This window comes from Syngnathus scovelli, chromosome 10 (genome assembly GCF_024217435.2).
Source record: "Syngnathus scovelli strain Florida chromosome 10, RoL_Ssco_1.2, whole genome shotgun sequence".
Classification (NCBI taxonomy): domain Eukaryota; kingdom Metazoa; phylum Chordata; class Actinopteri; order Syngnathiformes; family Syngnathidae; genus Syngnathus; species Syngnathus scovelli.
This window is the reverse complement of record NC_090856.1, coordinates 2,322,479-2,348,829: the sequence shown is the minus strand read 5'-3', so window position 1 is coordinate 2,348,829 and position 26,351 is coordinate 2,322,479. Positions and strand designations below refer to the sequence as shown.

The 26,351-nt window shown below is 51.9% G+C and overlaps 1 protein-coding gene across 3 annotated transcripts; it reads left to right on the top strand.

Annotated features, from left to right (window-relative positions):
• The first annotated feature begins 233 nt into the window (after positions 1–233).
• Positions 234–26,324, top strand: herc2 (HECT and RLD domain containing E3 ubiquitin protein ligase 2). Of its 3 annotated transcripts, none has more exons than XM_049718814.1 (91): positions 234–397; positions 1,116–1,234; positions 1,430–1,523; positions 1,676–1,819; positions 2,574–2,793; positions 2,853–2,953; positions 3,028–3,169; positions 3,234–3,338; positions 3,417–3,588; positions 3,674–3,847; positions 3,932–4,120; positions 4,197–4,348; positions 4,448–4,605; positions 4,679–4,792; positions 4,865–5,116; positions 5,186–5,379; positions 5,506–5,706; positions 5,826–6,054; positions 6,185–6,309; positions 6,421–6,599; positions 6,662–6,849; positions 6,925–7,080; positions 7,144–7,329; positions 7,400–7,576; positions 7,639–7,742; positions 7,820–7,970; positions 8,050–8,264; positions 8,325–8,457; positions 8,535–8,662; positions 8,722–8,917; positions 8,989–9,116; positions 9,185–9,361; positions 9,431–9,567; positions 9,651–9,802; positions 9,946–10,137; positions 10,229–10,416; positions 10,490–10,682; positions 10,754–10,936; positions 11,005–11,189; positions 11,255–11,402; positions 11,474–11,670; positions 11,745–11,975; positions 12,047–12,185; positions 12,286–12,432; positions 12,648–12,790; positions 12,870–13,140; positions 13,221–13,363; positions 13,436–13,534; positions 13,601–13,769; positions 13,859–13,984; positions 14,067–14,175; positions 14,295–14,434; positions 14,505–14,695; positions 14,780–14,885; positions 14,954–15,045; positions 15,113–15,288; positions 15,370–15,481; positions 15,553–15,634; positions 15,704–15,938; positions 16,021–16,198; positions 16,275–16,356; positions 16,435–16,606; positions 16,809–16,953; positions 17,064–17,289; positions 17,438–17,609; positions 17,699–17,885; positions 17,984–18,127; positions 18,314–18,505; positions 18,571–18,724; positions 18,801–18,908; positions 18,992–19,123; positions 19,197–19,355; positions 19,510–19,628; positions 19,709–19,834; positions 19,917–20,072; positions 20,228–20,542; positions 20,599–20,813; positions 20,923–21,100; positions 21,280–21,441; positions 21,545–21,636; positions 21,704–21,843; positions 21,942–22,129; positions 22,189–22,386; positions 22,472–22,555; positions 23,574–23,715; positions 23,791–23,985; positions 24,073–24,185; positions 24,775–24,965; positions 25,066–25,171; positions 25,388–25,600; positions 25,674–26,324. In XM_049718814.1, exons 2-91 carry the CDS (start codon positions 1,163–1,165, stop codon positions 25,944–25,946), a joined length of 14,499 nt encoding a protein of 4,832 aa, XP_049574771.1. In that variant the 5' UTR covers positions 234–397; positions 1,116–1,162; the 3' UTR covers positions 25,947–26,324. The 3 variants fall into 3 exon arrangements, with proteins under 3 accessions (XP_049574771.1, XP_049574779.1, XP_049574762.1); XM_049718822.1 differs by having other exon boundaries at positions 9,182–9,361; positions 10,757–10,936; XM_049718805.1 differs by having other exon boundaries at positions 9,182–9,361.
• The last annotated feature ends 27 nt before the right edge of the window (positions 26,325–26,351 follow it).

Below are 26,351 nucleotides of genomic sequence, written 5' to 3'. Positions count from 1 at the left end.
TTGCACAGGTGCAGACAGAATTTGCATGAATTATAGCGCATTTTAATTTCATCTTTTTTTTGTGTGTGGTGCGCCGTTCGTAACCTCGAAACGTCGTATGTCGACTCATTTCCAACCATTCCGCAGGCTTCCGCGCTTAAGTCCCGCCTTAAATTTAGAAGAAGGGAGTCTTTTAAGTTACTGTTGGTGCCGAACGGGCGGAGCGGTACATTGTCACGCGTGACACTCCACCCCTCATTTTGACGGCACCAGAAAGTAAACACAATCAAACGCTCTACCACGGCTACGTAATGTGTCTCCATGCTTGTACCTCAGTCGGCAACCTGTCAATCAATTCCAATTAATGCAGCATAGTAGCTAAGGAGAGGACGGCAAAGTCGTCAGCGGAAGACCGCAGGTAATTTAAAAGTCTTTTTTTGTGAACTATGAAGGCGTTTAATTATTGGCTTCCCCCCAAAACGTTTCCCCCGGGTGTCACACTTTCGGAGGTGTGTTTCTATCCGAGCTAGGATGACGACAGCTGTATTAGCATGGCTAGCTGTGGCTAACGTATTCCCTTTGCGGTAGGCTACTTAGCATTAGCCGCCGAGCTAAATGGCATGAATTTTGTCTTGTTAAATCAACGCACATATTAATATGATAGATTTTTACATGCAGCTGCATTGTCAAATATTAAGTGTGGCAGTCCGGCTGGTATTTTAAAAGGTACGCCGATGATGTACCTCACCCTCCCCATCGTCATGTCACGATAAACATACACACACATGCAGCACACCCATACACAGTGCTGTTTAAATACATATAATTCCTCCCTGGACTAATTGACGTTGTGTACATACCAGGTCATGTTTATTTTAAAAGTGTTATTCGCCAAACGATAGAGCGGCGGTGTGACATTCTCGTGGCGATCAAAATAAAAAGAACTAAATTTAGATGCAGCAGCAGCAACCTATTTTTCTGGTCCAGCCTGTCAACATCTCATGATTGAATTTCCAAATGTGTTGCAATCGTACGATGAGGAGGAGCAGATCACTGGTGTGCTACTGTCGTATTGAACTCAAATGTTATTTAATTCGCATTACACATGTTTTTTTCTTTCTTCCCCGTATTTGCAGGTTGGCTGCGTTTGCAGCCGAGAGAGGCGCTGGGGAGGGGAGGAAAGATGCCTTCTCCATCTTTTACCCTCGATGCTCAGAGCAGATTCCATGACAAATGGCTCAAGATAGATTTGCAGGTGTGTACCACAATAATCTACAAGGGTTGCCAAACAAGTGTGTCCAGAAGAACAAGTCATTTCTCACCATTTTTAATTTTATTTATCCTCCTTTCTGAACTTTAAATACCTAAAGATTTGTCAGCCAAGATCACGTGAAAGTGATCACGTGATGACTGTTGAATTGATTTTGAAATGTCTCATTTCTTCTGACAGTGGGCCTTCTCGGCAGAAGGATTAAGCGAGATGTGGAACGAAATGGTAAAGGATGAGGAGATAACGTTCAACGGCGAGGAATCGGCACATCCAGGTAGGGTACCCCATTGGCTCGTTCCTTTTTTTTTTCTTTAGGAACATCCAAAAAGTCATGGTTTAATTTATTTGACCCAAAACGTGAACCTGACAATGTCAACTGTTAAAGCTAATAGATGCTAACAAAGCTAACCCTGACTTGTCTTGCAGAAGACTACCCGAGCTGCTTCGCAGGTCAGAAGAAGGATGAAGCCAACGACAAGGAGAAGAAAGATGAGGACGAGGCGGCAGCTGTGGCATCCGCGGCCGTCCACCATTCCATCATCGAGACGTGGGACTGGGGACGGCAACCAGGTGAGACGCTCAGTTTTAAAAGAGCTAATATTGTCTGATTACATGACTAACTTCCCCCTTCCGCTGAGTGTCAGTGTTTACCAATGCGACTGGGCGGGCCGCCTTTATGCTGCCGAGAGATAAGCTTCGAGTCGACTTTGCGGGGTCGGTCGGGGCCACAACAGGGCTGCTTCTACTATCGATTGGGGAAATGACATCATCGGTAACCGGAGCGCCGCTTGAATGAGCGCTCCGCCATCCGGGCTGAGGGTTCAAATGGCACACTTCCTGTTCACTCATATCCCGCACGTCAGCAGTTTTTCAACTAAGATAAATATTGATAGAGTTGCTCGACCGTGCTTGGCTCTCTTCCTGTTTTGATCTGTTTGGGGCGCCGACTGGTTGGGTGCTTATTTTGCTCACACAACCGAAGCGCCTTGATTGGAACTCCGCTTCCACTTGGATGACCGAGTAGCAGCGAGTGTGCGTTTGCAGCGCACCTCGACGGCTGCCCACAGCTGAGACGATGTTGCGCTCACAGCCTCTGGCCAGCTTACATAAAAGCTTAAGTGGATTTCCAAGCGGCTATTTTGGCCGTCTTGTTCGTCCCCTCAACGCTGGCTGCTGTGACCCAGTGAGGACAATGAGGGTGTGCTGCTTTAGCATGAGTCGATTCAAAAACAGCCACGATTCTATAAAAGTGTATACACAGTATTTGAAGTTAGCCTCAGTGATGGCGTGGAAAAATAATCGGAGGATGGCTGTGCGTCTCCAGACGAGAAAGAGCTGAAGGACTGCCTGATGGTGCTGGTGGACGACCAGCAGAAGCTGTCGGCCCAGATGGCCAAGAGCACTCTGTCGGCTCGCCGTCTCTGCCAGCGTCTGGTCATCCTGGAGCGCTACCATATCTCGCTCAGCTACAGCATAGTGGAGAAGGACACCTTGTCCTGGAAGTTCCCCGTCAGCCCCCCGCGGCCCGCCGCTGACAATAAAAGGTACTGCCACGGAAACCATGCACAGTTCATTCTGCTAAATGCGGCATTTCTTCTCTCAGTCCGCGTCCTGACAGCAAAAGTGTCGAAGGTTTAGCAATGGTGGGCTCTAGGGCGGCGCTCTCGTTCGCCTTTGCCTTCTTGCGTCGGGCCTGGAGGTCAGGTAAGAGTTTCAGTTCCAAAATTAAAACCCGAACCGTGGTTCGCTAAAGCGTTAGCCTTTGGGCTCGGGTGCAGGAGACGACGCCGACCTGTGCAGCGAACTCCTTCAAGAGTCTCTAGACGCTCTTCGAGCCCTCCCCGAGGCCACGCTGTTCGACGAAGGCACCGTGTCGTCGGTGTGGCTGGAGGTGGTCGAGAGGGCCACCAAGTTCCTCAGGTGAGCCCGACGCTCGCGCCTCAATTACGGCGCTCCATCCGCTCACGGTCTTCTCGTGGATCAGCGACATCCACGGCACCGCCAGCACCAAGGTCAACATTCCGCTTCAAGACCAACATCTGGCGCTGGCCATCTTGCTGGAGCTGGCTGTACAGAGGGGCACACTCAGGTAGCCCTCAAACACTTTGCCGTGATGTTCTATTTCTTAAACTATATCTGATTCCAAAACGTCACTTCCTGTTTGCAGTCAGCTGCTGTCCGCCATCCTGCTGCTGCTGCGCCTGTGGGAGAGCGGCACCCGGGAGATGGACAACGAACGCTCCACTCAGGGCACCAGCGCTCCCCTGCTGCCCCTTCTGCAGCGCTTCAAGAACATTTACAGCAGCAAGGAGGAGCCCATCCCAGAAGAGGAACCTGAGGTCCGTCTTGGAATTACACTGGAACCTAATTGACCACATACAAACGTTTTCCTTATCAAATAATTATCAAAACGATCCTTTCCAGATCCTCTCGGCACCGCTGAGCCCAAATGAGAGTTTCCTACGCTACCTGACCTTACCCCAGGACAACGACCTGGCCATTGACCTGCGACAGACGGCCGTGGTCATTTTGGCCCACCTCGACCGCTTGGCCACTCCCCGCAGTCCCCCGCAACTCAACTCGCCCACCACGCACAAGGTGACGTTTTTTGGGCTCGCTGGAAGACAATTGTTCTGATGCTCACGGATAAATGAAAGTCAAGATCTCTTTGATGCTTTTCAGGGGAACATGCAGGAGGTGATCGCCTGCGGCCTCCTGGGCTGGAAGCTTTATGTCAACTTGAACGGGCCCATCCAGTGCAAAGCCCTCGCCAACATGGGCGTGACTCAAATCGTCTGCTCGGAAAAGGGCTTCCTCATCCTGTCCAACAGCGGCGCCGTTTACGCCCAGAACTACAAAAGCACCACCCTGGTGATACGCCACTCCTTGAGGATAGCGTGTTTTTCCCCACAGCGAGGGTTGATGTCTTTATTTTCCCCCACAACAGGCGCCCATGCTCATCTATGGACTGAGCTCCAGGAAGATCATCAAGTTGGCGGCGCACCCGGAGGGGCAGCACTACTTGGCTTTGTCGTCCAGCGGGGAGGTTTTCTCCTGGGGCTGCGGCGACGGCGGCCGCCTCGGACACGGCGACACCACGTACGGGCCTCCTGCTGCTCACGCTAACAGAATTATGCGATACAATTAGAACCATTTTTAAACTCACAAAGATAATACTTTGACGCCGCGTGCATCCAGGTATCTAGAAGAACCGACCTTGGTCGCCGCCTTCAACGGGAAGCAGGCGGGAAAGCAGGTGGTGCACGTGGCCTGCGGCAGCACGTACAGCGCCGCCATCAGCGCCGATGGCGAACTCTACACGTGGGGACGTGGGAACTACGGTCGCCTGGGCCATGGTAAGCGTCTCCAACAATAAAAGATGCGACCTGGAGTCACAAAATAAATAAATGTGATGCCCTGTGATCATAGGTTCCAGCGAGGACCAAATGACGCCCATGCTGGTGACGGCGCTGAAGGGTATGAAGGTGACGGACGTGGCGTGCGGCAGCGGCGATGCGCAAACGCTCGCCGTCACGGAGAACGGTGAGGAGGCCGCCGGGTGCCTGGGGGAAATTCTAAATCGGTTCAAAACCATTTTACTACTGCTGCGTGCAGGTCAAGTGTGGTCCTGGGGCGACGGCGACTACGGCAAGCTGGGCCGAGGAGGCAGCGACGGCTGCAAGACGCCCAAGCTGGTTGAGAAGCTGCAGGACCTGGACGTCGTCAAAGTGTGCTGCGGCAGCCAGTTCTCGCTGGCGCTCACCAAGGACGGACAAGTGTACACGTGGGGCAAAGGCGACAACCAGCGCCTGGGCCACGGCACCGACGAGCACGTGCGCTACCCGAAAGCGCTGGACAGTCTGCAGGGTAATTGCAACGTGACCCACCAATATCAAAAACACTCGTGATGGCGACCTGATTGTTTTGTGTTTCCAGGGAAGAAAGTGATAGACGTGGCCGTGGGCTCGTCACACTGCCTGGTGCTGACCGACGACGGCGAGGTGCACAGTTGGGGCAGCAACGACAAGCTGCAGCACTTTGACACCCTCTTTTACAACAAGAAGCACCCCAAGGCTCTGCCGGGTCTTAAAGCCAAACACATCGTGGGCATCTCCTGCGGCCCCGGACAGGTGACGCACGCTCAGATATTCCCCCCCCCCCCCCCCAAAATAAATAAATAGAATTAAATAAATAATAAAATATTTAAAAATAATTCCAAGACATTTACATCATGGCGTTTTCTTGCCGTTTCCCAGAGTTTCGTCTGGTCCTCGTGCTCCGAGTGGTCCGTTGGCCAGCGCGTTCCCTTCGTGGTGGACGTGTGCCCCATGACCTTCGAGCAGCTGGACCTGTTGCTACGACAGGTCAGCGAGGGCATGGACGGCAGCTCGGACTGGCCGCCCCCGCAGGAGAAAGAGTGCATGGTGGTGGCCGCCCTCAACCTGCTCAGGCTCCAGGTAGTCTTTGTTCTAGAAACAGAAAACACTCAAATCATTATTTTGGAACGCTAATTGAAAATTGAAAGAATAATACGCACGTTCACTTTGACTGAAGCTTCTCATATTTGTGTCTGCAGCTCCACGCCGCCATTAGCAACCAGGTAGACCCGGAGGAGCTGGGCTTGGGTCTCGGCAGCGCCCTGCTGTACAATCTCAAGCAAACCGTCGTTGTGCTGGCGAGCAACGCCGGCGTGCTCAACACAGTGCAAGTCGCCGCTCAGTCCGTCTTGCAGAGCGGCTGGTCCGTGCTGCTTCCCACCGCCGAAGAGCGGGCGAGGGCTTTGTCCTCCTTGCTGCCCAATACTGGTAAGAGCTCATCTACATTTATATATTGCGTTAAGTCTTAAAATAGCTCCTCATCTCATTTTAGGTCAATAAAAAAAAAAATTGAGCACTGTTAATATTGAAAACAATAAATCCTTTTTATGTGCCGCAGCATCTGGAAATGAGAGGAGCGTGACTCCCGGCCGCCGCTTTATGATCGACCTTTTGGTCAGCAGCTTGATGGCCGACGGGGGCTTGGAATCTGCCCTGAAGGCGGCCATCGCTGCCGAGATACAGGTCAGAGTTCAAATAATCACCGAGGCCATTTTGAGCTAATCACAAGCTAGAAGGAAATCATTTTTGAAAAAGGACCTTGAGCAACAATTTTGGCTCATTCCTCCATGACAGGACATTGAGGCCAAGAAGGAGGCGCAAAAGGAGAAGGAGATCGACGAACAGGAGGCCAACGCTTCCACCATGCAGCGCTGTCGCGCCGTGCTGGACAAAGACCTCATCAACACCGGCATCTACGAGTCGGCCGGCAAGCAGATACTGCCTCTGGTGCAGCTCGTGCAGCAACTTCTAAGGTATTTGCATTTTCCATGCTGGAATAATTCGCATCGCAACTCAACCATCCGCCGCGTTGCAGGAATATCGCCTCGCAGACCATCGCCAGGCTGAAGGACATCGCCCACTTGCGCATCTCCAACTATTTGGAGGCGGAGCACGACAGCAAGGAGCGCTCGGCGTCTTTGGACCTGCTGTTGCGCTTCCAGAGGCTGCTGGTCAGCAAGCTCTACCTCGGTGTCAACGATGAAGTCAATGTCAATGGATACAGTGAGTGGCGCGTTACGTAAAGCGCGCACAGCCAATCGCTAGCAGTTCTTAAAACCGAGTTCTTCGAATCGGCAGATCGTGAGCTTCTAGGCGTGGGCTCGCTGCTCAAAAAGTACATCGCCTTGCTGTGCACCCACATCGGCGACATCCTCCCCGTGGCCACCAGCATCGCCTCCACCGGACACCGCCATTTTGCAGAAGTCTCTCACGTCATCGAAGGAGATCTGACGGGTAAGAAGCTGCGCTGTGATTGGTCGATTTGCAGAAAGCGACAATTGTGCCGTCCTGTCGTAGGTGTGCTCCTGCCCGAGTTAGTGGTGTCCATCGTCCTCCTCCTCACCATCGACGCCGGCCTGATACAGGAGACGGGCTCCATCCCTCTCCTGGCCGGACTCTTGGAGCATCTGGACCGCTTCAACCACCTGGCACCCGGACATGAGAAGGACGACATCGAGGATCTAGCCTGGCCTGGAATTATGGGTACGCCAAGCTCTTGGAGTGCAGCAAGCGGAATCAATACAAGCTAATAAGTATGTTTGTACTGGACCAGGGTCGTTCTTCACGGGCCAGAGCTCCAAGAACAACGAAGAGGTGTCCCTCATCCGCAAAGCCGACCTGGAGAACCACAACAAAGACGGCGGCTTCTGGACGGTCATTGACGGACGCGTCTACGACATCAAGGACTTTCAGGCTCAGTCGCAGTCACTGACGGGAAACAGCGTCCTCGGTAGTCCATTTTGAGTTGAATTGTCTTTTCATAGCTGTACTAAATTATTTTCCCTCTTGCAGCCCAGTTTGCGGGAGAAGATCCAGTCACTGCTCTGGAAGCTGCCCTGCAGTTTGAGGACACCAAAGAGTCCATGCAGGCCTTCTGTGTTGGCCAATATATGGAGGTATTATAAAGTATATCTGTGATGCCATCAAATTGAACTAGAGCGTGATGAAAATAAGTACGGCTTTTTATTTCTAGCCCAACCAGGAGATGGTGACCACGCCGGATCTGAGCAGTCTGTCATCCCCTCTCATCGACACCGAGAGAAATATGGGTCTGCTGCTGGGTCTCCACGCGTCCTACATGGCCAAGAGCACCCCCCTGTCGCCCATGGAGATCGAATGTGCCAGTGGGTTCACTTTTTTTTTCTTTTCATCTCTTTTAAAGAATTTTTTTTCTCCAATATGGCCTCCTTAAACGTTTCACAGCGTGGCTGCAGTCCTCCATCTTCTCGGGCGGCTTACAGACTAGCCAGATCCACTACAATTACAACGAGGAGAAGGACGAGGACCACTGCAGCTCCCTGGGGACCACCGCGCCGGATAAAGCCGAGCTGTACTCTCGCCGGATCACCCTCAGCGACCACGCGCAGCCTTTTTTGCAGGCCATCGCCGACAACAACACCCAGGACCACACTGTGAAGGTAAAACCGAAACCACCTAACTTCTGTAACTTCTCTAACTGCTTTCTGCTCGCCTTGCAGGACTTCCTATGCCAAATCGAGCGTTGCTGTAAGCAGTATCATCTCATCACACCCATCATCTTCCCACCTGAGCATCCCGTGGAGGAAGTTGGCCGCCTTTTGCTCTGCTGCTTGCTCAAACATCAGGACCTGGGTAAGCAAGCAAGCAGGACACAGAATGATGGCTTTCCTTTTGCGCTATTTTAGAACGTTTCTTTTTGGTTCCCTCAGGTCACGTTGCTCTCTCGCTCGTCAGCCAATGTGCCTTGGAGGTGGACCAAGGGAAGCAGAGGTCGCTTCCTAAATCCGTTATTGAAGTGTGCCGCATGGTCTACCAGGCTAAGTGTTCTTTAATCAAGGTAGGGGTGGCTGAGTGCTGATTGTGGGTCGCTTTTACTGAAGCGTTGTGCGTTTTCAGACCCATCAGGAGCAGGGCCGCTCCTACAAGGAAGTCTGCGCCCCGGTCATCGAGCGCCTGCGCTTTTTGTTCAACGAGCTGCGTCCGGCGGTGAGCAACGACTTGTCCATCGTGTCCAAGCTGAAACTACTCAGCTCTCAGCCGCGTTGGCGCAGGATCGCTCAGAAGCTCATCAGAGACCGGCGGAAGAAAAAAGGTAACGGCAACGTGGACAATATGTGTTTGTAATTGATAAGCTTTTAATCGTAATATTTTCTTTTCTTCCAGTGCCTAAAAAGTCAAGCGACGTCGACGAGCCAAAGCTGGAGAATGAAGGGACCATAGAAGAAGAACTGAATGTCAACATCAACCCGACAGCAGCCGATAGGAAATCGCCCACCAGCAAGACTGCCAAGGTTACAATTGATCGATTATTCATCACAATTTTGTCGCTCCGGCAAAACTGACAAAATTGTCACAGCAGCACAAGTGGGAGCCCATTCTGAACACGGTGGACAACGTTCACAAGTACCGCTGGTTGAAGCACAGCGTGCACGGCGGCGCTTCGCCCCAGTCCAGCCTGATGTCTAAAATCGTGGAGTTTGCTTTGAAGGAGGAGCCCCTGGATGTGGAGAAAATGAGGAAATGTCTCCTCAAACAGGTGACGCATCCAAAATGGTCACTATAGCCGTTGCCCACAAGTGAAGCTCAATGGACTTTTGTTTGCCAGTTGGAGAGGGCGGAAGTGAGGTTGGAGGGCATCGACACCATGCTGAAGTTGGCCTCCAAGAGCTTTTTGTTGCCCTCGGTGCAGTACGCCATGCTGTGTGGTTGGCAGAGGGTGGTACCGGAAGGAACCAACATCGGGTAACTAACAAAAGATGAGCGCATGCTGCCACCTACTGTTCCAAAACGGTATCAAAAGATCAAACCGTAATTTGGATCTTCAGAGAGCCACTTTCCGATTGCCTGAAGGATGTGGACCTGATCCCTCCTTTCAACCGCATGCTCCTGGAGGTGACCTTTGGCAAGTTGTACTCCTGGGCCATTCACAACGTTCGCAACATCCTGTTGGAAGCAAGCGCCCGCTTTAAAGAACTCGGTAAGCGCTGCGAGAGGACGGCAAAAGTTTTTCCTTTTCATAAAAATAATAAATTATGATGTTATATTTTAATAATAATTCTATAATTTGAAGAAAACTTCAGGGCAGAATGTATACCTTGTTTTTTGTCTTGTGAAAACCAGGGGTGCAGCCGGTTCCTTTGCAAACCATCACCAACGAGAACCCGGCGGGACCGAGCCTCGGCACCATCCCGCAGGCCCGCTTCCTTCTGGCCATGATCCACATGTTGTCGCTCAAGCACGGTGCCAACAGCCTGAGCCTCCTGCTCAACTCGGGCGTACTGGCCCTCACGCAGAGCATCCTCAAGCTCATAGGTGAGCTAACCCTTTTATCCATCCATGTATTTGAATGTATCTATTTTTTTTTTCATTTAAGTACGGAATAAAATAAATGTTTGTCCACCAGGACCCAGCACCGACAGCAGCGATGAGGACCATAGTTTGTCGGCGCACGGCGGCTCGGCGACCGTGCTGGAAGAGTCCAGGAAGGAGGCGGCCCCCGTGCCCATTCCCGCCTCCGGGCCAGAGCTGGCGGCCATGATGAAAATAGGCACACGTGTCATGAGGGGGGTGGACTGGAAATGGGGAGATCAGGTGTGAGACTTTCCTTGAGTTCCTTGAGTTCCTTGATATGAGTTCCTAACATGCGATTCTCTCGGGCATCCAGGACGGTCCATCTCCAGGTTTGGGCCGGGTCATCGGCGAGCTGGGTGAGGACGGCTGGATCCGAGTCCAGTGGGACACGAGTAGCACCAACTCCTATCGGATGGGGAAGGAGGGCAAGTACGACCTCAAACTGGCCGAGCCGCCGCTTGCCGCCCAGCCGGCCGCCGAGGATTCCGACACGGAAGACGACGCGGGTCAGTACGCTCCCGACTGCTCTCCTTTTCCGGAGAATGTACCCTCAAGCGCCACATTGCCATTGTTCCAGAAGGCGAGCTCGTGGAAAAGAGCAGCCACCCGACCGCCATGCTGCTAACGAGCACCGTCAACCTGCTCAAGACCTTGGCGCTGTCCTCCGGGATCTACGCCGACATGTTGCAAATAGACGCCACACGCACCCTTTGCGGGCTCCTCAGGATTCTGGTAGAAAGCGCGGCTAACGACAAGACGGGTAGCTAAACCTCGCCGTGTCATATATTTGAAAAGGTCATCGGGTCTTAGCAGCGCCTCTGCCGTCAGGTTGCCACACCCACAGGCTGGTGTCGCGGGAGCAGCACAAGAGCTGGTGCACGCTGGGCTTTATTCGCAGCATTGCCCTCATGCCCCAAATGTGCAGCACGCTCAGCACCTCGGCGTGGATCGGCCTGCTCATCCGCATCGTGGAGGGCAACCAGTCCTTCAGCGCCGTCACCTTACAGCGACAGGTGAGATTGGATCAAGTCACACAATCCTCAACTTTCTTTGGCATCACATTTGTGTGCGTTCACAGATCCTCGCGCTGCGTCTCCTGCAAGCCGTGCTGCCTTCGTGGGACAAGATGGAGCGCTTGCCAGACATGAGGTTCCTGGTGGAGAAGCTCTTTGGCTTCTTGGGAAGCTTACTGAGCACGTGCTCCTCAGACTTGCCTCTGCTCAGAGGTCGGCAAAGCTAACAAGGCACACGAAAGCGCCGTTTTTTTTTCTTCTAACTTGTTCCATTTCCTCGGCAGAAGGTTCCCTACGACGCAGGAAGTCCCGTCCTCAGGCTTCTTTGACAGCCACTCACAGCAGCACGTTGGCCGAGGAAATTGTGGGCGTGCTGCGTACTCTCCACTCCCTGGCCCAGTGGAACGGTCTCATCAACGAGTACATCAACGCTCAGCTGAGCTCCATCGGAGATGTCATGACAAGCTGCCAGTCGGAAGCGGTAAGATGATGAAACGTTTTCACACAAACATTTTGAGCCTGAAGCCTCACGTGCTTTCCACCTGCTCCTTCCAGAGTCTCCTGGAGGAATATTTCCCCGACGCCGATGGTCCCAGGGTTGGCAGCCTGATGGCAGTCCTGGCGGTGATCGGAGGAATTGACGGCCGCCTGCGTCTCGGCGGCCAGGTGCTCCACGAGGAATACGGCGAAGGCACGGTCACGCGCATCACGCCCAAAGGACGCATCACCGCGCAGTTTCATGAAATGCGCAACAGCCGAGTGTGCCTCCTCAGCCACCTCAAACCGGTATGGAAGACAAAACTGTTAATGTCCCTTTTTTAGATTTTTAATTCAGTTATTATTTTGATGTCTCCCAGTGTCCTGCGGTCTCCTTCAGCGTGCAGAACCTGCCTTTCTCAGAGTCCATGCTGGCAGTCTGGGCTCAGCTGGTGAGCCTGGCTGGAAGCAAACTGGAGAAACAGCGCATGAAGAAGTGCCTCAGTCGAGGACTTACAGGTGCGAAACGACCGCCGGTTCCGACGTCCACTGTTTACGAGAATTATGAAAAGCTTTGTGGCGCTTGATGTGCTGAATTAATCGTGCGTGTGTGATTCAGCGGACCAGGTGGACATCCATTTGTTGCGCTGGCAGCAGCTGAGGCTCTACATCCTCAAGGCCGCACGGGCGCTGCTCTCGCATCAAGATAAACTGCGGCAGATCCTCTCGCAGCCTGCCGTGCTGGACATTGGACCCAATCCCAGCGGTAAGGAAGACGCCAGCGAAAAAAAAATATATATATTCTGGGTCCAATGAAAGTAATTCACAATTGAATAACAATTAATTAAATTAATTTAAAAAAATAATTAAATAATTTCAAATGTATTCTGGGTCCAATTAAGGTAATTCATAATTGAATAACAATTAATTAAAAAAAATAAAATTAAATAACAATTGAATTAGCCGTCTGTATTCCACTAGATGACACAGTTGTGTCCTCGCCCGACATCGGAGAGCTTTCTCCCGAGGGTCCCCTTCCGCCGATGATCCTCCTGCAGCAGCTCTTATCCGCCGCCACTCAACCGTCGCCCATCAAAGCCATCTTTGACCGGCGGGAGATGGAGGTGAAGAACCCGACGGTCAAGTCAACATCGGCAGTAAAGAAAAAAATGATTTGAACTTGTCCATTGCGTTGCCTCGTAGGCCGCAGCCCTGGCCGTTTGTCAGTACCTGGCCGTGGAGTCGGCCCACCCGTCGTCTCCGCTTTTTGAAGAGAGCAGCTCCAGCGAGGCCACCACGCCCGTCACCGTGCAGCAGCACGTCCGGCCGCCCAAGCAGAAGAAGCACAAGACCTCGCCGGTCCCGCCTCTCCCCATCGTCCTGCAGCTGATGGAGATGGGCTTCCCGCGGAAGAACATCGAGTTCGCATTGAAGTCGCTGTCAGGAACGACTGGCAGCGCCTCCGGTGTCCCAGGTAGGACCGGCCCACGATTCGGTTCATTTCGGGTTTACCGACTCGAGCCGGTAGAGTCAACTGGTTTGATTTCTCCTCAGGTGTGGAGTCTCTCGTGGGTTGGCTGCTGGACCATCCTGACATTCACACCTCGGAGGTGTCGGACGCTGACTCCGTTTCAGACGAAGAGTCAGAAGAGGAAGTGTTGGAAGAGCTGGAGGAGGCCGAGCCCATGTTCCCAGTGGTGCGCCATCACTTTACGTTCTGGCTTATCGAGCGGCTCAGTGTCTTACCTGGTTCCGTGTTCGCTTTCCAGCCTCTCGCTGTCGTGGTGACGGAAAGCCAAATGTTTAAGAAGCGCTCGGATTTCCAGAGCAACGACGACTACGCCGTTTACATCCGCGAGAATATTCAGGTAAGTGGCAGATTTCCAACCGTCACGTGATGATGACAGCGGATGATGCCAGCCTTTCCCCTTCAGGTGGGCATGATGGTCAAGTGCTGCCGAACGTACGAGGAAGTGTACGACGGCGACGTGGGCAAAGTCATCAAGCTGGATCGCGACGGCCTCCACGATTTAAACGTGCAGTGTGACTGGCAGCAGAAAGGCGGGACCTACTGGGTCCGCTACATCCACATTGAGCTGCTCGGTGAGCCGCTTTTGCTTTATTGACTTCACGAAATTAAGTTTGCAGACTTTGACGCTTTGGTTTAATCATCTCTGTCTATTTGCCTCCAGGGTTCCCGCCTCAGAGTTCTCCCTCACACATCAAGATTGGCGACAAAGTGAGGGTTAAGCCTTCAGTCACCACGCCAAAGTACAAATGGGGGTCCGTCACCCACAGGAGCGTCGGCGTTGTCAAAGGCAAGTGCCACTTTTGATTTTCGAAGAATAATGGATGATTTGTAACAAAGATGGAACACGTGCGTGTTTGGATCTGATTCAGCTTTCAGCGCCAACGGGAAGGACGTGATTGTGGACTTCCCTCAGCAGTCGCACTGGACTGGCTTGCTGTCTGAGATGGAACTGGTGCCCAGTGTGCATCCTGGAGTCAGGTCTGGATATAAAAGTTGAAGGTTGAAATCAAAAGCTGATTGAGACCCTTTTTGCCTATCCTTTTGCGTAAAAATAAAAAAGTAAACCTCACACCTAAAATGGTCGCCTCCCCCCGCAGATGCGACGGCTGCCAGATGTTCCCCATCAACGGCGCCCGGTTCAAATGCAGAGTCTGCGACGACTTTGACTTCTGCGAAAGCTGCTTCAAAACACGCAAGCACGACATCCGCCATTCCTTCGGGCGAATCAACGAGCCCGGTTAGTCGAGCGCGCAAACGGAAATCCCTCAGTCGACGCAACTTTGACACTTTCTGTCGCTTTTCAACAGGCCAGTCACCGGCCTTCAGCGGCCGCTCGGGGAAGCAGCTGAAGAAACACCACAGCAGCCAGCGCGGCATGCTCATCGACGACTGGTCGCGTGCCGTCAAGACCCTCAATGTTTCGTCCTCCGTCAACCAGGCCACGCGCCTCATCGAAGCCGGCGACCACTGCTGGCAGTCGTCTGGCTCTCAGGGGAAGGTGTGACAACATTTTCTTGATATTGATTTTTTTTTTTTTTACACCCTCAGCAGTCGACTATAACCATGTGACCTTGTCATGCAGCATTGGCTTCGCTTGGAGCTCTTCCCGGACGTCCTGGTGCATCGGCTCAAGATGGTCGTGGACCCAGCGGACAGCAGCTATATGCCCTCCCTGGTGGTAGTATCCGGTAAAACATTTAATTTCAAAACTTGACAAATATTCGTGACAGTTTGTAACACAACACGTTGTTTGCAGGTGGCAGCTCACTTAACAACTTAACGGAGCTGAAGACCATCAACGTTAACCCCACAGACACCAGCGTCCTGCTGCTCAGCGATTGCACTGAGGTTAGTTGGAGTCATCTCAAAGGAACCGACATTTATGATACAAATGACCCTTTTCCCCGTGCTTCAGTATCACAGATACATCGAAGTTGCCATCAAGCAGTGCCGCAGCTCCGGAATAGACTGCAAGATTCACGGGCTCGCCATTGTGGGCCGCATCCGAGCAGAAGACGAAGACCTGGCCACGGTCCCTTTCTTAGCGTCAGATAATGAGGAAGAGGAAGATGATAAAACTGCTACTGGAAGGTGTGATCAACTTATAGTTTGGTTATCTTTTTTTTTTTTTTTTTTTTTTTTTGCATGAAAATAATCACCCTTTTACTTTAGTCTTGCTCGCAAGAAATCTTCTGGGTTGGAGTCATCCGCCACCATCAGGACCAAAGTGTTTGTCTGGGGGCTGAATGACAAGGACCAGCTCGGTGGACTGAAAGGATCCAAGGTGAGCTCATTGAGTAACATCGAAGGCGCCGGTCGCTAACTGCTCCTCCGATGGCGTTTCTCGCTTCACAGATCAAGGTGCCCTCCTTCTCCGAGACCCTCTCTGCACTCAACGTCATCCAAGTTGCCGGTGGTTCCAAAAGTCTTTTTGCAGGTGGGTTTTATAAAGCGTCACGCAAATATCGCCACTCGGACCTGACGTAACCAAACCGTGCCACTGCAGTCACGGTGGAGGGCAAGATCTACGCGTGTGGTGAGGCCACCAACGGCAGGTTGGGTTTGGGCCTGTCCAGCGGCACCATCCCCATCCCGCGGCAGATCAGCGCCCTCAGCAACTACGTGGTGAAGAAGGTGGCCGTGCATTCGGGCGGGCGCCACGCCATGGCGCTCACCGTGGACGGCAAGGTGTTCTCCTGGGGAGAAGGCGATGACGGCAAGCTGGGCCACTTCAGCAGAATGTACGTCTCTCACTGAACTTCTCTGACATTTTTACAAGTACAGATGTCAGTGGTTTTATTAATTTCATTTTTTTCTCCTCAGGAACTGCGACAAGCCTCGGCTGATCGAGGCTCTGAAGACCAAGCGCATCCGAGACATCGCCTGCGGCAGCTCCCACAGTGCTGCCATCACCTCGTCCGGGGAGCTTTACAGCTGGGGCCTTGGGGAATATGGCCGCCTGGGACACGGCGACAACACCACACAGCTGAGGCCTAAACTTGTATGCTTAATTTGGTGCTTCCGATTTAATCACGCATGAGTTTGCGTGTAATTTACTGCTATCCTGTGCCGTCCAGGTGAAAGTTCTTCTAGGACATCGTGTGATCCAGGTGGCCTGTGGAAGCAGGGACGCTCAAACGTTGGCGCTCACTGATGAAGGTATTCCTCAAGTATAGAATAGTGTGTACTTTATTTAAAAAGCACATCTAGATGGCTCAAATCGGTGTTTGCATTCAGGACTGGTGTTCTCGTGGGGTGACGGCGACTTCGGGAAGTTGGGTCGAGGCGGGAGCGAAGGTTGCAACATTCCCCAGAACATCGAAAGGCTGAACGGGCAAGGCGTTTGCCAGATTGAGTGCGGTGCTCAGTTCTCCTTGGCTCTCACCAAATCGGGCATGGTCTGGACCTGGTAATGTGTGATGACTTGATGATGCCTGACACATCTGGGTTAAAAACTGGACCAAACCAAGATGTTGGGTTCATTTGACCCCCCCCAAAAAAATTGGGTCGGTCCAATTTTTAACCCAAATTGGATGATTTTTTTAACGCAGCATTTTTAAGGGTGCATGTCTTGCCTTTTGAACGGCTTGTACTCGTGTCCTCACGCACAGGGGCAAAGGAGACTACTTCCGACTGGGTCACGGCACCGACGTCCATGTGCGCAAGCCCCAGATGGTCGAGGGGCTGCGAGGCAAAAAGATTGTCCACGTGGCCGTGGGAGCGTTGCATTGTTTGGCCGTCACCGATTCAGGACAGGTTTGTATGCTAACCGGTGTTTAGTACAAACAAGATTAAAAGGTTTAGAACGAAAAAAAAATTCTGGTCTGTCCTGAAAATTTGAAGACAATCGTGTGCTGATGCGGCAGGTGTATGCTTGGGGCGACAACGACCACGGGCAGCAGGGCAATGGCACCACCACCGTCAACAGGAAGCCCACGCTGGTGCAGGGCCTGGAGGGCCAAAAGATTACCAGGGTGGCCTGCGGCTCCTCGCATAGCGTGGCTTGGACCACGGTGGACGTGACCACGCCCTCCGTGCATGAGCCCGTCCTTTTCCAGACCGCCAGGGACTCGCTGGGGGCGTCTTATCTAGGTAAACAAAACAATTTTAATTCTTTTTGCTTTAGCTCTGCTCCTGGTTTTGCCCAGCACCTCCAAATTCAACATTAGTCACCACCAGGCCAGGGTGCTCCAGACAGCTTGATTTCAATCAGTGATGTTTTTTTTGGGCCACTCGGCAGGCGTCCAATCAGACAGCGACTCATCAGCGTCCAGCAACAAGATGAGCGGTCAGAGCAACGCGAAGCCCAATCGGCCCTCGCTGGCCAAGATTCTCCTCAGTCTGGACGGAAACCTGGCCAAGCAGCAAGCCCTGTCTCATGTGCTCTCAGCCCTCCAGATTATGTATGCCAGGTACGTTTGCCGCACATGCCCAAAGAACCTCTTCAGACGTGATGGAGATGGCATTCATAAATGACAGTGGTGGTTCTGTCCTCCCCCAGGGACGCGGTGGTGGGAGCGCTGATGCCAGCCAGCATGATCGTGCCCACCGAACGTCCCGCCAGCTCCCCCGTGCCCCCGTTCGACTCGTCGTCTTCGTCCAGCGGCAGTGATGACGAAAGCACTCCCGTCATGCCCAAGACGGAGGCGCCGGTCAGCCCCAACCCCTGGCAGGACAAAAAGGGCGAGGTACAAAAGCCCCATTGATGCATTTGGCCCACTGATGTTATTTGAATGTACATTTCGATAAAAACTGATCGAATCTTACTTTATGTGTGTATGAGTAGGCTCCTTCTTCAGACGACGCCGTGACGCCATCGTCTGCCGTCACTCCCTCCGCCTCGGGCGCATCCTCGCGTCCTTTCATTCCTGTCACGGATGACCCGGGAGCAGCCAGCATCATTGCAGAGACCATGGCAAAGACCAAAGAGGCACGTATAGGATCAATATTAATATATAAATATGGTACACTAGAGATGTATAGCTGACAGGTAAATATTGTATAAATATTTAAATTTGATGTAGCAATTGGCGCATTAGAAATAGAACAGGAAATATGGTGAAAATATTGGACATTGGAATTATCTAGAGCTCATTCAATCACTTTTTGTCAGCAGGACTCTGAAAGCCAAAGCAAAGTGGTGGGCCCGGAGCCGCAGTACCTGGACGAATTCTCCAGCCTGCTCGTGCCCGACGACACTCGAGTCATGGTGGACTTGCTCAAGCTAGCCGTGTCTTGTCGCTCCGGGGAGAAAGGCAAGGAGGTGCTGTCAGCCATCTTGTCCGGCATGGGAACGGCGTACCCCCAGGTAAGGATTAAGGGCGTTTTTATTTATTGAACAAATTAATCTGATGGCGTGTCTCTCACGAGCAGGTGGCTGACATGCTCCTGGAGCTGTGCGTCACGGAGCTGGAGGACGTCGCCACCGACTCTCAGAGCGGCCGCCTGTCCTCGCAGCCCGTGGTGGTGGAGAGCAGCCATCCCTACACCGACGACACCTCCACCAGCGGCACCGTCAAGATCCCCGGTAACAATAAAGAAGCAAATGAACGTTTGAGATTTTAACCAGCTGGATGGAGCACTGAACTTGTTTCGTGCTCAAGGCGCCGAAGGTCTGCGGATAGAGTTTGACCGGCAGTGTTCCACGGAAAGACGGCACGACCCTCTGACCGTCATGGATGGGGCCAACAGGATTGTGTCAGTCAGATCAGGTAAGAACATGTACTTGCTTATTTAAAAATTATCAATCATAAATCTGAGTTTCATTAAAACCGTGCGCCTTTGTGTATTTTAGGTCGTGAGTGGTCCGACTGGTCCAGCGAATTAAGGATCCCGGGAGACGAGCTCAAGTGGAAATTCACCAGCGACGGCTCGGTCAATGGCTGGGGCTGGCGCTTCACCGTGTACCCCATCATGCCTGCTGCAGGTCAGACAAATCTTGGGTAGATGGCTGAATGACACACATACACACACACTGATTGTAAATGTCTCATCTGCAGGTCCCAAAGACTTGCTGTCAGACCGCTGCATCTTGTCCTGCCCCTCAATGGACTTGGTGACGTGTCTCCTCGACTTCCGGCTCAATTTTGCCTCCAACAGGAGCATCGTGCCGCGTCTCGCTGCCTCCCTGGCAGCTTGTGCCCAGCTCAGTGCATTGGGTATGAATTTAAATCAAATTAAATTGAGTTAGGAGCTTGGTTATGTATTGACTTAAATTGGTAATCACTTCCAGCTCTTGGATTTCAACTCGGAAAGTTGTCCGACTGATAGCGGCGTTGGCTCACATTTTAAACTTTTGTTGTGTTTGCGCAGCTGCCGGACACAGAATGTGGGCCCTGCAAAGACTACGAAAGCTTCTGACCACAGAGTTTGGGCAATCCATCAACATAAACAGGCTGCTGGGTGACACGGACGGCGAGGCTCGCGCCGTGGTGAGAATCCAAATTCTGGGGTATTCCCATTTGTCTTGAAGAGTGTTTGTTTGTTCATTCGGGTTTGGTTTGTCTTTCAGAGTTTTACAGGCAGCGCGCTGGCCGCCCTGGTCAAGGGCCTTCCCGAGGCTCTGCAGAGGCAGTACGAGTACGAGGACCCCATCGTCCGGGGAGGGAAACAGCTCCTCCACAGCCCCTTCTTCAAGGTCTGAGCATTGATCTGTTTTTTTTGTTTTTGTTTTGGTTATTGTAGTTTTCATTGTGCGCATTCTTCCGATCCCTCGTCAGGTGTTGGTAGCTCTCGCTTGCGACCTGGAGCTGGACACGTTGCCGTGTTGTGCCGAGACACACAAATGGGCCTGGTTCCGCCGTTACTGCACGGCCTCCAGGGTGGCCGTGGCGCTGGATAAACGTACCGCCCTGCCAAGACCTTTTTTGGACGAGGTAAGTGTCAACAAAGACAAGTGCTGACCTGTCTTTTTTTTTTTTTTTCTGTGCTGTTAATTCCCTTGGAGAGTTTCCTACTTAAAAAAAAAAAAAAAAATGCAGCCTCATTGTACAAAATCAACAAAATGTTTTGCCGACATATCTCCTCCCAGGTGACCAAGAAGATCCGCGAGCTCATCGCCGACCACGAGAGCGTCAACGTGCTCCACGAGAGCCACGAACTGTTCAAGCGCGAGCATGACGAGCAGCTGGTGCAGTGGATGAACCGGCGGCCCGACGACTGGACCCTGTCGGCGGGCGGCAGCGGGACCATCTACGGCTGGGGGCACAACCACCGCGGACAGCTCGGCGGCATCGAGGGGGCCAAGGTCAAAGTTCCCACGCCTACCGAAGCCCTCGCCACGCTGCGGCCCGTGCAGCTCATCGGAGGGGAGCAGACGCTTTTCGCCGTAACTGCCGACGGAAAGGTAGGTTTGAAAAAAGATGTAATTAAGGTCACTCATTAAACACAAACATTTTTCAGCTGTACGCCACCGGGTATGGCGCCGGAGGCCGGCTGGGAATCGGCGGCACCGAGTCTGTGTCCACCCCGACTCTGCTGGAGTCCATCCAGCACGTCTTCATCAGAAAAGTGGCAGTCAACTCGGGAGGAAAGCACTGCCTGGCGCTCTCCTCGGAGGGAGAGGTATACTCGTGGGGAGAGGCGGAGGACGGAAAGCTAGGCCACGGCAATCGAAGGTGAGCATGCAGATTGCTGGGAAAGATCTCAGCCTTGGGGAATTTGTCATTAATGATGAGCAGGGCCAACAACAAGCACAATTGTTCTTTTTGTTCGGGTTTTTTTCAGCCCCTGTGATCGTCCTCGTGTAATCGAGTCCCTGAGGGGAGTGGAAGTGGTGGATATCGCCGCGGGAGGGGCGCACAGCGCTTGCATCACGGCCAGCGGAGAGCTCTTCACTTGGGGGAAGGGCCGCTACGGCCGCCTGGGCCACGGGGACAGCGAGGACCAGCTGAAGCCCAAATTGGTATGATTGATGTTGGCCTCATACCAATGATGCAATGTGGTGAATTTAGAATTAATAATGATATCAATAATGATGATGCCTGTGTTAAAAATGCCGGGCAGTGACCCATTAGATCCAGCAGGTGGTGCTCTAGCTATACAATGGGATGTGACAGGAGCTAAGTGTAATATTCCGTGCAGGTGGACGCCTTGCAGGGCCACAGGGTGATTGACGTGGCATGCGGTAGCGGCGACGCCCAGACCCTGTGTTTGACCGACGACGATATGGTGTGGTCCTGGGGTGACGGCGACTACGGAAAACTCGGCCGCGGAGGCAGCGACGGCTGCAAAATACCCATGAAAGTAAGCCGGCGTCTTCCACGTGCTCGTAATGGTGCTACTTGGAAAGCGGAGGTATTTCATGTAGGAAGCTTGAGGAGCACTCATCTCATTTGCTCCCCTTAAGATTGATTCGTTGACCGGTGTGGGCGTGGTCAAAGTGGAGTGCGGCTCACAGTTCTCAGTGGCGCTCACAAAGTCTGGCGCCGTCTACACATGGTACGTTCCGCATCGCCGCCTCCTTCGTTGTAATCGCGCAACTCATGTGAGTGGATGTGTCTCGAAGGGGCAAAGGTGACTACCATCGACTTGGACACGGCTCCGACGACCACGTGCGGCGGCCGCGCCAGGTCCAAGGGCTCCAGGGCAAGAAGGTCATCGCCATCGCGACCGGGTCACTGCACTGCGTGTGCTGCACGGAGGATGGTAAGTGGAGTAGAGCCAACCTGGGAAATGGATGTTTGGGTTTATTTGGCCTTGGAGGAGGTCTTTTGCTGACCACCTTCTATGATGTTTGGACTCAGGAGAAGTGTTCACATGGGGCGACAACGACGAGGGCCAATTGGGCGACGGCACCACCAATGCCATCCAGAGGCCTCGTCTGGTGGCGGTGCTACAGGGCAAGAAGATCAACCGGGTCGCCTGCGGCTCGGCCCACACGCTCGCCTGGTCCACCAGCAAGCCCACAAACGCCGGCAAGCTTCCCGCACAGGTAAACCACCGCTCGACAAATTAGTGACAGGCTAGGGCTGACGAGTATTTGAATCTAAGGTCCCCATGGAGTACAACCACCTGCAAGAGATCCCCATCATGGCGCTGAGGAACCGGCTCCTCCTGCTGCATCACATCTCCGAGCTCTTCTGCCCCTGCATTCCCATGTTCGACCTGGAGGGGCGCTTGGGCCAGACGGGCCAGGGACCCTCGCTGGGCTTTGACACCCTCCGTGGCATCCTCATCTCGCAGGGCAAGGTGGGAGAGCTGCTGCTTGTGATGGTGGTGGTACTGTTTTGAACACGGCAACACGGCTTTTTTTTTTTTTTTTTTTTTTTTACAGGAAGCGGCTTTTAGGAAGGTGGTCCAGGCCACCATGGTGCGTGACAGACAGCACGGACCTGTGGTGGAACTCAACAGAATACAGGTAGCAATGTCCCCGTCCCCCCCCACTATTTCAAATATAAGAACTTTATTCTCAAATGTGCTAAAAGCATCATCTTAACCTTTTTGCACTTGTATGGTAAAAACACAGAAAAAAAAAACACAACAAACAAGATTGAGTCAACATTTGATTACCATGACCTCCCTTAGAATCTACACAGACATGAAGGAAAAAAACCAAAAAGCAATTCAAGTAATAACAACTTGATTCTCAAATGTGCTAAAAGCATAACCTTAACCTTTTTAGCACTTGTACGGGAATAACAAATAATAAAAAACACAACAAAGTCAAAAAACAAACATAAAGGAAATAAAGAATAAGAACATTGCTTTCAGTTAAATCCCAAACTAAGACATTTTATTCTGGAAAATAGACTGTACAGGCTGTATTTTTTATCCCCAAATCTGCAGCTTCTTAAAACACACAAAGGAAATGAACACATTCGTGCATCAGCTGCTGTCAGCCACAGCCCACACTCACACAATAACACATCTATTTGTAAACATTCACGTCAGTGTGCACGCTCTCATAACTTTTGAAGACTATTTTCTTGGGATTTGAGCTCAGACTTATCTTATCTGTAACCTTGATCTACTTTCCTCTTGATTTGGCTGCCCTACACGCACACATGCTCACTATGAGGCCAAACAGGCTCCTGATGATTACATGTGATGTCTTTTATAAAGAGATTTTTTTTGTGTGTGCGTGTGCGTGATCTGCACACCAGACTGTCTGTAGGGCTTCTTGCCCAGAGAGTTGCACAAAGCTCCTTGGTTTGGGCCATTAACCACCCACACATGCACACAAATCCAGGTCTTTCACAAAAGTTCGCTTTATTCATATTCGGAGTGAAGATTCTGGATGAACAAAACCGACTCCCAGTTTGTGGTCGAGTGCATTTTCGTTTTGAAACGTAACTCGGAAGATGAAGGAATAAACATAATCTTCTGAGAGGTCTTGTCAAGCGCCAAAGCACTGAGTTTGTCCTCTTTGTTTGCAGGTGAAGCGCTCGAGAAGCAAAGGAGGTCTGGCGGGACCCGACGGAACCAAATCCGTATTCGGTCAGATGTGTGCCAAAATGAGCTCGTTCAGCCCCGACTCTCTGCTGCTCCCCCATCGAGTGTGGAAGGTCAAATTCGTAGGTGGGTGTCCCAAATATGAACCTCATCACTTGTGTGAAAGCGAACGTTATTTCATTTTGTCTCGTTGTCTTTCAGGGGAGTCTGTGGACGACTGCGGTGGAGGCTACAGCGAGTCCATCGCCGAGATGTGCGAGGAGCTGCAGAACTCGCTGACGCCGCTGCTCATCGTTACCCCCAACGGACGCGACGAGTCGGGGGCCAACCGAGATTGCTTCCTGCTCAACCCCGCCGCCAAGTCACAGCTGCACATGAGCATGTTTCGCTTCCTTGGTAATTGCATACATCTCTAACCTCTTCTTTTTTTTATCCTTTTAATTATTTTTCCCAAATGTTAATTTCCCCGTGGTGCATCCGCAGGAGTTCTGCTTGGCATCGCCATTCGCTCCGGAAGTCCGCTGAGTCTCAATCTGGCCGAGCCGGTGTGGAAACAGCTGGCCGGGATGAACTTGACCATCGCAGACCTCAGTGAGGTGAGACCACTTCTGGGTCTGGTGCCTTTATAATGTTATCTGTAATATACCTTTTTTTATTTTATTTTTTTATATAAACACTCAGTGGAGACTACTGCTCTAAAATGTTGAATGGGGCTATGCTGCAATGAAATGAGGGCACAGCAACAGCTCTCATTATTAGCAGTTCTGATGTAATTGCCTCCCTCATTGTGAGCTTTTTCGACGGTTTAAAAAAAAAAAAAAACACACACATTCCTCCAGATTCCTGCGCTCGTTAAAACCTCGGTAATCCCCGTCGGGAATGGGAACGTACGAGTCGGTCTTGGGTCCACGTCGTAATAAAACACTAGTGGCCTCACGTTGCGATCATGAGCTTCCTTGTCTTTCTGCTGCTGCTTGTCCACATGCGCGTGCACACACAGACTCTCACACACTCTTGTTCACATGCTTTGCCCTTGAGATATAACAAAGGTTAGCTCACGAATACTTTTAGAAAGCACAAGACTTGGCAATGTGAATGCTGCGTGTCTTGGATTGTTTCTGTGTTGGAGCCCAAAACCGATTTTTCCCGTTTGGCCAAGTTGTGCACACGCTGTCCTGTTTCCAGGTGGACAAGGACTTCATTCCCGGCCTGATGTATATCCGCGACAATGAGGCCACATCCGAGGAGTTTGAAGCCATGACTCTGCCCTTCACCGTGCCCAACGCCAGCGGGCAGGACATCCAGCTCAGCTCCAAATACTCGCACATCACGCTGGACAACCGCGCTGAATACGTGCGACTCGCCATTAATTACAGGCCAGTGGAAAAACACACATTACCGCCACCTACAGGGATGGAGTGGTGTTAAGCGTCTACTGTGTTAATATTCACTCCGCGTTGTTTTGTTTTTGTACAGGCTGCACGAATTTGACGAGCAGGTGTCAGCCGTGCGGGAGGGCATGGCCCGCGTCGTCCCTGTTCCTGTCCTGTCACTTTTCACCGGATATGAACTGGAAACCATGGTGATGGATGCTTTTTTTTTTTTTTTTTGTCAATTTGGGCTCTGGTTGGCAAGGGGAATCAAATTTGAGCTGTCATAAAGCCATTCTTACTTGGCGACATGAAATTTGATCGACATGTAGGTGACCTCCAAAAAAAAAGGAGTTTCGAAAAGTCGCTGCAAGATGAAGTTTGCTCAATTCTGAACTTCAGATTCTAAACGCATTCTCCGCGTGTAGGTGTGCGGGAGCCCCGACATCCCTCTGCACCTTCTGAAGTCTGTGGCCACCTACAAGGGGGTGGAGCCCACGGCCCCGCTGGTGCAGTGGTTCTGGGAGGTGATGGAGTCCTTCTCCAACACGGAACGTTCCCTCTTCCTACGCTTCGTCTGGGGGCGCACGCGGCTGCCGCGCACCATCGCAGACTTCCGCGGACGCGACTTTGTCGTACAGGTAGGAAGAAGTGTGAAAATTTGTTATACACAAAAGACTATATCGAAAAAAAAATAACTTTTTTTAATTTTAGGTGCTAGACAAGTACAACCCTCCCGACCACTTCCTCCCCGAGTCGTACACGTGCTTCTTCCTCCTCAAGCTGCCGCGCTACTCGTGCAAGCAGGTGCTGCAAGAGAAGCTCAAGTACGCCATCCACTTCTGCAAGTCCATCGACACGGACGACTACGCCCGCATCGCCTTGTCGGGCGAGCCGGCCGCAGACGACAGCAGCGACGACTCGGACAACGAGGACGCCGACTCCTTCGCCTCGGACTCCACCCAGGACTACCTCACCGGGCACTGACCTCCTGTAGAGTTAGGGGGAAGGCCAGTCCAGGTGGAATTTTTTTTTTTTTTAATGCTCACATTCCTGCAGGTTAGGCGCACTCGTCTGTGTGTGAATGTGTGTGAGTGTGTGTGCAACCAGCTGTGAAGCATTAAGAGCTTAGAAGAAGAGGAGCCATCCCGCGATTCTTAGATTTTATTTATATTGTAACGACGACTCGAGTCTCTGTAAATACAAGTGCATAAACAGTAGCTGCCCAATTTTTGTTTGTCTTTGAAAACAATCCTTTTAAAAAAGAAAAAATGTCGTCGTAGCCCAGACGTTGCTCTACTGAAGTATTTGTCACCACTGTCTCCCCATTGAATGTGTGTACATAAATAAATATACAGAATTAAATATGACTGTGCCATGTATCCAACACAA

Excerpts from the sequence above, each read along its gene's own strand:
- herc2 (XM_049718805.1), top strand. The coding sequence starts at position 1,163 with ATGCCTTCTCCATCTTTTACCCTCGATGCTCAGAGCAGATTCCATGAC. Across the intron at positions 12,433-12,647 it reads CATTGGACCCAATCCCAGCG|ATGACACAGTTGTGTCCTCG; the intron begins GTAAGGAAGACG and ends GTATTCCACTAG. Across the intron at positions 13,535-13,600 it reads ACATCCGCGAGAATATTCAG|GTGGGCATGATGGTCAAGTG; the intron begins GTAAGTGGCAGA and ends TTTCCCCTTCAG.